Source organism: Semicossyphus pulcher, unplaced genomic scaffold, assembly GCF_022749685.1.
Source record: "Semicossyphus pulcher isolate SPU_LCO1_2020_fin unplaced genomic scaffold, fSemPul1.0.p SCAF_16, whole genome shotgun sequence".
Taxonomy (NCBI): domain Eukaryota; kingdom Metazoa; phylum Chordata; class Actinopteri; order Labriformes; family Labridae; genus Semicossyphus; species Semicossyphus pulcher.
Window position 1 is genome coordinate 16,028,878 of NW_027211670.1, and position 12,956 is coordinate 16,041,833.

The window sequence follows — 12,956 nt, forward strand, 5'->3', positions numbered from 1 at the left end:
TTCAGCTCTACTCATGTGCCTGAATGAAGCTGGCAAATTAAAACCCTCATGTAAATTATGGATTCATTTAAGATCTTACCGCCAGTTGCTCGCGCTGATGTAGGATTGAGTTGTCCGCTGACAGACTGAGGGTTTGCTGTTTCCCGCGACCTCTGTGTGTGAGGTCTAGAGTGACTGATGATGTTGTCAGTGAGGTACATCTGTCACTTTATGTTCTAAATATTTGTGTACCAGTGAGCGTGTTGGTACCATGTTTAAGGTCCCAAAGAGCGCCTTTTAAAAGATATATAAATTGTTTTGTGAAACACAAATCAGGCTTGAGGAGAAGAATGTGTTGCAGCTCAATGGCAGGGAGACGCTTGTGATGTATTTTTCACACAGTTTCCCGCAGTGCTGTTCCGTTTTTAGCTGAATATGCCACTTTTCAGCATCAATCCTTAGGGCCAGTTATACACACACACTGCAATGGTTTAGATGACCTTCCTAACGGGCCTTCAGATGGGCTCATTAGGACCCTAGCGGGAATGCGAAGCCGACCAGCAACTACCCGCCCCCCTTTAACGAAGCTGCTGCATATTAAAGTGTAGTTGACGATACGCTTGTGCTGTTTGAGCTGAGTGTCGATTTTCTTCTAAATGACTCCACATGAGAGATTGTTTTAATATTAAGACACTCCCTCACTGTGTTGGCTGAGCTGTTGAGTGGGTCTTCTGGGGGAAAAAATCACACCAGTCAGCAGAGCAGGTGAAAAGTGAGGCGATGGGTCAGAAGGTCAGCCGATTGGAGGCCCTGGAGTCGTTCGGGACAATAAGGGTGACAAAGGTTAGCGTGTATTCATTTGTTTCTGTCTATGCAGGAATATGTTCCACTGATTTACTATCGTGCTGTTTGCTGGCAATTTATCTCCAATTCTGAATTAAAATTGAGCAACCATCGCTCTCTAAACCAGAAATCTGAGAAATCACAAGATACTTATTTTGTCAGATTTTTCACAATTTTTCTGTCATATACTGAATAAGTTTAAATAAAACCTACTTTAGCCAATGACATGTTACTTCTGTTATGGTGCTTTAGTATTTGTACCTGTGCTTTAAGTTTGACATTTCCTCTGTCTCAGAGAACAGAGAAGTCCTCTGGGTGTTGCATCAAATAGTCGAGATTGTTTATTCATTAATTTTCTAAATGTATTTGATGACGATAATTCTTGTGACCATCTTAATGTTTTGTTTTTTTAAAGCATCCTTGGCTGTTTGCTTTTTAAATTCCCTGGTTGCATGATTTCACAAATCTTCTTCTGTGCTACCTGTGAATAAAGGTGTGAAATTTCATTTAACCTCTACACATCACCTCTGGAAGTGAGCAACTACTGTACGTGCAATATGCAAAAAGCTTTGCTGTTAACAGTGATTGAGCAGCCTGATCCACTGCTGCCACCTAGTGTACCTTTGAAGAAGAGCTGTTGAAACCTGCCCACAGATAATACACTTTACTGTATATCTTTCCTTGACATCTAAAAAATAAATAACATAGATGTTACTTCACGCAACTGTTGCTACATAAAAAAGAAAACACAAAAATGATACGATGAGATTTTGCCAGAAGTGAAATGTTTATTTCAAGCTTCCAAAACTTCAACAGTTAAAAAAATTACACGCTCCAGTCTTTATCATCATCCTTGTTTGCGGTCTTTTTTTTTTTTTTTACCTTCAATAAATTTACACATCAGCATCTTAAAATGTATCAAAATCTAAAAACTCTCAGTTGGATCTGAAAAACAAGGCAACTAAACACTGTCCCCTTCTTACTTTACAATACTTCTTATAACAGCTGTTATTCATATTTTAACATACAGTTAAGAGGCAATGGTATGTTTTTAAACACAATGACATAAGAACAGCAGCGGGTGTGAAAAATGAAATGACTTTTACTGACGGTAGAGACCTTCCAACACCATAGTGAAGATATACTGCAATTACCCATTTCCGTAAGAGTTTAAAGAAGTTGGTATTTCAGGGTGGATTTGGATGCCAGTTTAGTAACCACTGTCATAAAATAGAGGCACCCCCAATCCCCAGATATAATGCTGATAACATACCCAGTCTGTAAAACAATATTAAAATACACAAAGGCAGGACAATGATCAGAATACCCTCAATTTGCTTTTATCCAGTTCCAATTCGCAGCTTGAGTTAAATAAATAGAAGTTTCATTTGAATGTTAAAAGGCATGGGTTAAAATAGTGAGGGGGGAAAGGAGTAAATTAAGATATTTTCTGAATAAAATTAAAGGTTGCCAGTCAGGGCTGAGTCCATGAGGTCATCATCTTCATTTCTCATGTACATCGGACTGGGCCTGGATGGACGCTCTGCGCCAAGCATGGACAAAGATGAATCCGAAGCGGAGATAGGCGACCTGGACCAGCTGTCCGCTTTTATAGGATGCGAGGACTGCCCCATGGACATAGAGGACTTCTTCTTCTCTTTGTCCCGGTCCCGTTCTCGGTCCCTGTCCCTCTCCCGCTCCCTTTCTTTCTGCTTCTTCTTCTCCTTCTTGTGTTTCTTGTGCTTCTCCCCAGAGCTGAGAGGTATAGAGCTCATGTAGTCCTGCGGGGGAAGTGGACGAATGGCCTGGTCGTCGTCTGAGCTGGGGCTGTTCTGGTGGGACTTCTCTGCCACGGAGCTGCTGCCCGACTCGCTCTCGCTGTCGTGGTTGAGCGGGGTGTATCCCGGCGAGCGGCTGTGGCTCGGAGAGGAGCGGTCATGTTTGGGAGTAGAGCCACTAAAGAGGGGGGAAGCTTTGAGGCTAGAAATTTGGGGACGCATAGAATCACCAGATCCGTCCCCTCCTTTCTGAAGGGTCACTTTGGCCTTGATGCTGGGAGATCCACCATCAGGTTTGCTTATGATAATTTTAGCCAGACCAGTTGCACCCACCCCTCCTGTTTTAGGGTCCATCATCTTTTTATCGCCGCTGCTCCCCCCTGAAACTGACACTTTTGCTTTTGCTTCTTTATCTGACTTCTCCCGCTTATACTCCCCACTTTGGGAGGATGAGGAATGCTTGGATGAACCCATGTTTGAAGGTCCACTGCCGGGAACATTGCCAGGACCGCCACCACCAGGAGCAGATCCGGACCCAGATCCGCTTCCTGGTGGCCCTCCTTCACAACCATCCTCCCCCACTCCTCCTCCACCTACACTTTTCAGTTTGTCTATGACTGCCGTGAGAGAGGGTTTCTTGTTTCGACTGGGAGACTTCCCTTTGGCATTAGGGTTATTTGCGTTGTTCTGACCAGCCCCTCCACCACCTCCACCCCCACTTCCTCCACCTCCTCCCCCTCCACCGCTGCCTCCACTTCCACTTCCTCCTCCAGTCCCACCTCCCCCTCCACTTCCTCCTCCACCACCATACTGAGACTGGGAGCCTCCTGAAAAGGTCATGGAACCAGAGGATGAGGAGGAACTGGAGGACGATGAGGATGACGCAGAACCAGAGGAGGAGCTCCCACCCATGGGCTTTTGGGAGCTCATGCCTCCACCAGAAGAAGACTTGGACCCTCCAGAGCTGCCACCTCCAGAGCCCATTGGAGATTTAGCCTTGGAAGAAGGAGGAGTTCCTGGAACCTGGGACTGTTGCATTTTCATAGGGGAGGACAATTTATCTCCAGAGCTACTGGAACGTGAGTGCGAAGGGGATATGTTGGGTTTTATGTTGGGATTCATAAGAGACCCAGGAGGCTTGCCCCCCTGAGGTTTAATTTTATTACTTCCAATTCCACCACCACTTCCTCCAGGACCTGACAGCCCATGTTTGGTGATAGGGGAGGAACCTGGTTTTCCAACGCCCATTCCTTGGGAGGAGCCTTTAGACTGGGAAGGCCCACTTCCACCTCCTATCCCTGCACTCCCTGGCTTGGAGCTGCTGCCTTGTGTTGTGGAGCCTTCCTTGGATTTGATCTTCCCAGAGGAAGACGAGTGAGAGTGATGGCTTTTGCTGCTGCTGGTTCCCCCTGCTCCTCCTGTGCTGCTTGAGGCTGAGCTGCTTGACGTGTATCCACTATGGGATGATGTTTTCCCCCCAGTTATGGTCCCTTTTGCAATCTGAATAGTGATTTTTGGAATGGGAGGCGTGGCACCACCAGGAGGAGTTTGTGAGCGCCCTGAACTACCAGGAGACTTGGACCCTCCTCCACTTATGCTTCCACCAGAACCTGAGCCACCACTAGGGGGTGTATATGGTCTCCCCCCTGAGCTGTGAGAGGGGGATTTCCCATCAGGGTCTAGCTTTTTGCGTTTGGCAGCCTTTTCTTTGGACTTCCCCTCACTGGATGGGGTCCTGCTACGTTTGGCCTGTTTAGCCTCCGTTGAACTGCTCCCCATCCCAGAACTGCTTCCTCCACTACCCCCATTCTCATCCTTTGGCCGTATGAGTCCCTGTTGCTGTTTAACTTTGGGTTCTGCACTTTTAAAGTCACCGAGGCCCATGATGAGGGGGCTCTGAGACCCTCCACCATGTGTGTCTCCCAAATCAGGAGCTTGTCCGAGAAGTGGTTTTCCACCACCACCTCCAAAGACTATCCCCATATCAAAAGGGTCCTTCAGCGAGGGCTCTGGGGTGCTCTGCCCATGCGGAGTTGGGTTCTGAGGTGTTCCTGAAGGAGTATTCTGCTGGCTACTTCCCCCAAAACCTTTTACCAGGTCCGTGTCTCCATCGGCACTTGGAGAGCTGTCGTCAAAGTAGTTCTGGGAGAAGCCATGGCCTGAGGTCAGGAGGTCAGGGTTAAAGTCAGCAGCATCAGGGAAGAAGTTTGTTGATGAAGAATCGCTAGTGGGAGTGGCAGCGGTTGCCGCTGCCTCAGCGATCAGGTCAGCAGCATCAGTAAAAGGATTCTCATTGCTGTTGGTATTGAAAATGTCTGCAGAGTCAAACACTGTGCTGCCCTGACCTGAGCTGGAGGAGTCACGAATAGGAGTACCTAGTGGGCCTCCATCCTCACCACCACTCCCCATGGGGTGCTGCCCATGGCTTCCTTTGCCTGTCTGCTCTGGCAAATCTGACAAGATTTCTGTGATATCAGGCCCGATGCTATCAGAGCTAGAGAGGCGGACCATACGGGGTGGTACAGTACCTTGTGCATGCTGTTGCTGAGACTGGACATGAGACTGTGAATAAGGTATGTTTGGGCCAGAGGGTGGTGTTCCACATTGGCTAGGTGCTGGAGTGATGCTGTGGGGTGTGTCAAGTCCGTCACCAGTCAGGTTATCAAAGATTGAGTTTTGAGATGCATCCACATCCATAGAAAGGAGCTCACGGTGGAAGTCATCCTCGTGGGTGACTTGATGGTGCTGGTGATGCTGTGGCATAGAAGAACCCTGTTGTGATTTCATGCCTAAACCAGCAGCTCCGCCACCTGCAGTAGCTCCTGACAACACACCACCCTTCTCTGTCCCCTTTAGGCGCTTCTTCTTCCCTCTAGCGCTACCTCCAGGGCAGGCGCCGCTCATGCCCTCTGTCCGCGGGGAGCCAGATGAAGAATTCTGCCTCTCCATCGGACTAGAACCGTACAGTGTAGCAAAATCTTGTGTGGGGTTGTCTTTCAACAAGTTCATCAACATAGGGTGATTTTTGGTGTTGCTGGCTGGTGAGGATGTTGGGGGTGGTGTTTGGTGGGGTGGTGGTGCATTCTGTGAGCTGGGACTGGAACCAACACTACCAGTTATCTGTAACAGACTTGTCAGTATTGGATTCTGGGTAACTTTGTTGTAGTCATCTGTGTGACCTTGACCGGCCTGTTGTTGCTGATGTTGTTGCTGCAACTGTTGCTGCCCAGCCACCCCTCCTTGGGTTGGACACTCTCCTCCTTGGGCTTGCCTTTCTGTTCGGGAAATTCCAAACAAGGATGTAATAGGACCTGCAAAATTAGGTCCTCCAGGGGGTCCTCCTCCAGTAGGTGTGTTGCCCCCTGTGATCCCAGGCAGTCCCATGGGGTTAGCGCCTTCGCCTGTTGGAATGTTGTAGTTGGGACTACCTGAGGGTGGCAGGTTATTCTTCACCATGATCTCCACTGTCTGTGCAATAAGTGAGAGGGCTGGAGTGTCTGCCTGGATGGTCTCTGCTTTCCTTCGAATGGCCCGCATGGTTACAGGGATGGACATGCATCTACAAGTCGGAGGACATAATTAGTAAAAGAAAACATGCTTTCAACATTTATGCGTTCAAGAGGAATTAACAATCTCACCTCTGGACGACTTTGGTTATGAATTCATCGGTGCAGATCAGAGCATCTGACAGTCCTTTATATAACTTGCAGGATACCTGTCTGGAGTCAATCACCTCCATTACCACTAAAGGAAGGAGGTCAGATAGGACATAGGACTCATGTAAGCAAAGGACTGATATTGCAAATGATTCCACAACTAATACATCATTGCATTGCTATAGCTCAAGTATATTGTTCAATTATTGTAAACATATGCTGAATAAGTTATAAAAGTGAGTGCTCACCGCAGACTAATGACTCATTTACTGGATGCTGGAACGACACGCTGAAACTTGAGTCAGTAAGAGGACACACTTCAAACTGCAGAATGCCTGCACTGTCTGAATAAACAAAAGCAAAATTACTACACTGTAATTTAAGACCTCAGACATGTAAAACAGAGTACATGTGGATGACATACCAAATACAGTAAATAAGAGACCCGATACTAACCTTCTTTGATTGAAGTTTGTTTCACACAGCTGCCAATCAAGGTGTTATAAGCCGCCTGGTGCCGGATGATATCCAACAGGGTTGGCACTTGTGCTGGGTGGCGGAAGGGGATCTTGGACACCAGTGCTCCTTGAAGAGAGTGACCGTCTTGAACCGGAGCATCGCCATTCAGAAAGTAGCAGTGCTGCTGATCCGGCAACACCTGTAGAAGCATAAAGACAGTGATTTTCTGAATTTTGTGTCTTTACTTTTACTCATTCAATGTTTTCCCTTTCCCCTTCCGAACAACATATGGAGAATGTAGCTGTATTTCATGAGCAGCAAAGCAACACCTAACCACTCATTTTAAAAATAATTCTGACAGAGAGAGAAAGGTTATGCATGCATTTGTATGAATAGCTCTATAAATATGTTTTAATGTTGATGGTTTTATAGCCAAAAATAGAGCAGGCTTAGATTACAGTAGGTGTCAAAATATGCACGATATTGCTGTAAGCACATGACAGGACATGGCCAGACTGGATGTACTAAGACATAAAAGTAATAAGGCAGAGAAAGCCAACATATAAATGATTTCAGATGAGGTATTACAGTGTCTACTCACAGAGTAGAAGTGCATGTTGTGTGAAGGCGGTGGCGTCGAGCTGCCCTCCTCCAGGAGCTGTCGCTGGCTCTGGACAATCAGCTGGTAGAGAGGTGAAAGGCTGGGGGAGCTCTCAAACACTGGGATGGCTGTGAAAAAAATGAAGTCAAATCATCAAACAAAACAAGCGCTCTCCTTTTAGTGCTCGCACTTTAGGTTAATATATATTAAAATTATTTCATGAGGTAAACTTACAAGTAGCATTGCCCAGCCTCTGAATAAAGGACAGTGAGAAAGGCATGGGCCGGTTCATCTTGAGGAAAAAACAAGCTGGCAGGTCCACACAGTTGGAGTTGGTCACAGTGGAAAAGGAAGGTGTCCTGAAATACACACACACACACACACACACACACACATCTCAACTAGTTCTGCATTGTGACAATTCAACTAACAATCTGGTAATTGTCAAAGAGACATTTTCCTTATAGAAAAATATAGAGGTAACACCTTGCAGGACTTTATAAATTCCCTGTAAAAGCAATTTTTTCTTACCCCTTGTTGTCCACTGGGTGGGATCCAGTGATGAGTGGAGCGATTGGGAGCTTGTACACCGCAGAGGTTCCCTCAATGGTCACCGAAACACTGACACCCAGAGAGCGCGGAACTACAAAGATCATCAAAGTGTCCAAACAGGGAGACCAGAGACGGAGGTCAGACAAAAGACGGTCAAAATACTTTAGCAATTGATCAATCAGCTGTAAATGAATATATTCACTGCTCCCATGTACTTACCATTGTTGTCTGTTAAGTTGAGCTGGTTGCCCATTCCCTCCTCAAATACGTCATACGGGGACACGTAACACTGAAGAGTAACAAGATGGCCACCACTCCTGGCTGTCAGCAAGCCCACACCGCCATGAAGTATAGTCTCCACCGTGTTAGCATTGGTTGCTAGCCTAGAAATTACAAAGGCAGGTTTAAAATAGCACATGTGCAGCTAAATAATTAAACATTAAAAAACAGCTATTGTAATATCTTTTCCATAGAATTGAATCTTGAGGTTATTCTCGTTTATAACATTCTTTACATTTTTCTGAGCTTCATTTGCCCCAGGGATGACACCAAAGCTCCCCAACACCAGAAGCCCAAATATACCTCGGATGAGTGCAAAGGGACTTACCTAAACATGTGCATCATCTTGGTAAGATCGAGCTCCAAAGACTGCAGTGCAATATACATCTTGGTTTTTAGCTTACTGGAACACAGAGACAAATAAAATCACGAGAGACAACTCACATACATCAGATCAGAATTCAACCTCAGAGGACTCTACATCCATAACAGACAGTTAGCTTGGGTTCACAACAATACATTAATTAACAGACAAATTAATTAGGGATGCACGATATTAGATTTTTTGCCGATATCCGATATGCCGATATTTTACAACCCATTTAGCCGATTACAGATACCGATATTTTTTTCCCGCACACCTAATTGCAGAGATCATCAACTCTCTTCTGTATTGTAATTAGCGTACAGTATAATAGTGATACTCTTATCACATTTGTTACAACGGTCGGGGTGACGGGTCTCGAGATGGTTAATCAAGTTTGTAGTGTTGAAAGACTTTGCCTTGGCTCCTCCTCGCATCACCGAAGCTGAGCAGTCATTGCAAATAGCAGTTTTGCTATCTATTTTGGACACTTTGAAAAACTTCCACACCACGGACATTTTGGCTTCTAACTCTCTCATGCTGCAGGTAGACACACGTGATGTCATCACGCTGCGCCGCGCAGGCCTTCTTCGTGCCGGGGACATTGCGCCGAGGTCGGGCATTTAATCAAGTATGCAGCAGCCCATTATTTTATCTGTTAATTATATCGGCGGATATCGGCGTGTTCATTTTCAAGCCGATATCGGCCGATACCGATAACGTGCCGATAATATTGTGCATCCCTAGAATTAATGATTGATCAGTAATATCAAGTTAATCTAGCATTTGTGAAAAACGACAACAACAGAACACTGATATCTTTATGGCCTTACTTGTCTCCAGGCAGCTTATAAAGTTCAACCAATCCTTTCAGATGTTTGGAAAACTCCTCAAAGTTCTTCTCCCTAAAGTGAAGTAAGACAGAGGTGGTTTAAACAGCTTTCAGACTAAAATAAAACGTTCTCACAAGTGTCTGTATAATAAGAACCCTGCACTATAGCTTATCATATGGGAGTGTGGAGTGTGTGGTTTCTACTCACCTTAGATGCTGAATCAGTTCAGGACAACTCTGTGACCAACAAATCAAGACAAGAAAAGATTTAGTACAATTTCAGGACAACGATCTCACTCCATGAATAGAATAAAAAAATAGGAAGGACGGCTAGTTAGCTTTACTTGGAGAGCCATTTCAAGGATAAATTGTACGACACAAGAACAGAATTCATGACAAAGCCATGATAGCCATTTGGAAGTAACAGTAAACTGACCGTAGGGTTTTCTCCCTGATGAGCCACCTTGACGTCCACTAGCTGCCCACTGGTGTCGAGCTGCACCTCCACATAAAACATGTCTGATGTGATGTAACACTCTGTCCCTGATGGGCTGAGGTGTGAGCCCAGCCTGTTCAGACGAGATAGAGTCAAGAAAACGAGGATGAAGAACGGAGCGTAAGCTGTTATTCAATACATTAAAACATGTTTAACTGGATGAATGTGGTTATTACGAGTCCACAACAGACAATAAAAAGTGAAGCAGTAGGTGTGCAGTGTGTGTTTATTCCCATTTTAAGCTAAACATAAAAACCTGGAAGAAATCATCAACATGACCACCTAACATCCAACATGAGCCTCTATTTCCTGTACTCAGGATTTCATTCTCACAATCAGTCAAACTTGGGAGAGACCAGAGACAACACGCATAGGAGAAAACAACTCACATGTTTTGCCGAGCGATGGATTCTAGACGGTCTGTCATGGAGGGCAGAGATGATACTGACAGAAAGGCAGAGAAGAAGGGAGATTTCAAAATCTAATAATGAGACCTTTAGAAAATGTTTGCCGGATGTCCCCACTGTTTGAGACACAACATACCTGAATGCATAACATTAAAGTGAAAGAATTTAATTACAGGTTTATAGGAAATTACCATTACCCCCCCTGAGAGCGTGTCAGTTCCACCAGCACTTTTCATTTAAATTAATTCAAACAGTTGATTTCAGTCAAAATGACAGGAAAGTAACACTGTGTCATGGAAAATGCTGCACTGTTCTCCCTCGTGTTCCTGTCCTTTGCGTTGACAGTCTCACCTTTCAGCGCTCTCTGCAGGGTCTCCAAACAGGTGAGCAGGAGCTGGTGACCTGCTGCGTTCATCACGCCGCGTTTCTCCTGGGACACAGCGTGAAGAAAAACAGAGGAATAAGAAAATAGTTTGGAAACAGATAAAAGTGCTTTCTCCACAAGATTTGACATTCAGGTGTTTGTTTGTTTTTTAATTGCTTTGCCAGCACAAAAGTTTAGACAATAAAGGTCACTACTGTAGTTGCAGGTAAGTAATTAAAGTAAGAAACTGGAAGTAAGTGATTAATTGCTACAAATATTTTCATGTTAAAAGAGCAGCTTATTCTCAAAACCTATTTTTATCCTACCCTGTCTGTTTTGTTGTTGAATTAAACCACATCACAACTAGGAGCAAAATCTAATCACCAGGCCCACATCGACAGGTTCCAGACCAATACCAAAACCTGTCACTGCCTCAAAGAGGTGCTGTGTAAACTCAAACTGATGATGCGTGTCTCACCATGGCCTGACGCACAACCTTGGAGGTCTCCAGCCATGGCCGCGAAGCGTTGTGTTTGGCGTGAAGCTTCTCCAGCAAAGCAGCCATGCGACTCTGCTTCTCTGCCTCTGAAAAAAGATGTTATATTCATAAAGTTTTACATGTCTTAAATTATAACAAATGTTCACAGCTCCAAAACATATCCCATCAAAGCTCAGAAAACTCCCCATGCAGGGCTTCAAATGTCTTCTGAGCATCAGTTCAGAAGATGAGGCTATAAACAACAAAATGATAACTGAATGACAGCCATTCTTTAACCACATGACCCCTCTCGCAATATTGAAACAGTTCTTAAATAAAGAGAATATTCTTTTGTTTTTCTTGGTACATTCAGCTGCAGACAAAGTACAATTTTAGTAGCCATTTTGTGAGGTACACCACACACAACATCTTCAAAATGATCATTAAGTAAACACCTCTTACATTGTACACTAAATTATAACCTTCATAAAGGGTAGTCTATATATATTTTTAAAAGTTGTATCAGACTGTGTTAGTAAAAGGTTGGTGTACCTTAAACACTGGCCACCAAGTAACACTGATACACAACTCAGAAAACCTTTTTGCTTGTACATCATTTTACCTATGATATGACAGAGTTTGAGGAAATAAAAATGAGGTAAACCAGGCAAAACTAGGAGCAAGAATCCCTGTCACATTAAGGGAATCATAATTACACAATGCAAATTAAACTAACTGCAAAATAAGGGTAGACGTGCAACAAATCATGACACAACAAATGCACCAGCATTCCTGAGTTCACAGGAATTAATATCTTTTAGAGGTTTCTGTTAAGAATAAATTGGGGGGATTATTGGGGGGAAAAAAGACGTGAAGACGTTAATCGATCTGGTCACATGACATCCCGAAAACCTACAAAATCAGCCCCACATGCAACAGGGTCGGTTTAGTTGAAAAGACAGATGTTGTCAACGAAACACTGTCTGATGTGTTGTTATCAATCTGTCATGGTGAGCATCTACAGTGCTACAACTTGTTAGTTCCTATTGGGTAAGTTGTCCAACTCGCATTTTTGTGAAACACTCCTATTCACGTTAGGCAAACCTGAGCAGTGCCACTTAAATTCCTTTCAGAGCCCTTTGTTTAGCCGCTAAAGTTACTTTTGATTAGTGTTTCTTTAAAGTTAGCGAGATGCTAACGTTAGCTATTTGCTCACTGCAAGGAGCTAGTTAGCTGCTACCTCACCAAACAAAACCACCCAACACAGTGCATGTCAATAAAGGACATTACATTTCATATCAGAGAGGTTTAAAATAACCGAATCACCATGTCAAAACATACAAAAGATACATTTAAGGCTATCCAGTCGGCTGAGTTAGCGGTTAGCCGTAGTTAGCCTCGCATGTGAAGCCAGATCAGTACAACAATAAAAGCAAGAAAGCAAATAAATTAAATCCCGGGGTATATTCTTACCTGTTACCTCTTCGGGTTTGAGTCGTTCTCCATGATTCTGGTTCCCTGCTTGTTGAACCGAGAGAGAAAGTTCTCTCGCAGGGCTGCCGCTCTGCATAGCAACACCAGGCCCCGCCGCCATTGTCCCTCGGTCGTGGACTCGATTGAGTCTCCCCGCTACGACTTCCTCGGTTCACCCATCTGAGGCGTTTAGCCGGCAGCGGGCGCAGCGCCCCACTGAGCCTAAGAGTGAACACTTTTCTTCTTTGGGATTTGTTTTCCCCCATTTCACAGTTTTATTCCTGCTAAAGGTAGTTGAGTAGTACTTTGCTCCATAATAATATATTTTATATAGCCTACCGATTGAGCTGTGTAAAACGTTTAGCAGGAAATTATTTTAAAGCTCCTTTGAGGAA

General features: G+C 44.5%; 1 protein-coding gene across 1 annotated transcript; it reads right to left on the reverse strand.

The window, feature by feature from the left end:
* Nucleotides 1-1,590: 1,590 nt before the first annotated feature.
* med1 (mediator complex subunit 1) lies at nucleotides 1,591-12,685 on the reverse strand. Its single transcript, XM_069664962.1, has 16 exons — nucleotides 12,562-12,685; nucleotides 11,089-11,195; nucleotides 10,598-10,676; nucleotides 10,229-10,283; nucleotides 9,780-9,912; nucleotides 9,552-9,580; nucleotides 9,345-9,416; nucleotides 8,476-8,550; nucleotides 8,088-8,251; nucleotides 7,848-7,959; nucleotides 7,551-7,675; nucleotides 7,317-7,444; nucleotides 6,713-6,914; nucleotides 6,505-6,600; nucleotides 6,239-6,344; nucleotides 1,591-6,159 (listed from the first exon to the last, which is right to left on the reverse strand). Exons 1-16 carry the CDS (start codon nucleotides 12,680-12,682, stop codon nucleotides 2,283-2,285), a joined length of 5,481 nt encoding a protein of 1,826 aa, XP_069521063.1. The 5' UTR covers nucleotides 12,683-12,685; the 3' UTR covers nucleotides 1,591-2,282.
* Between the last annotated feature and the right edge of the window lie 271 nt (nucleotides 12,686-12,956).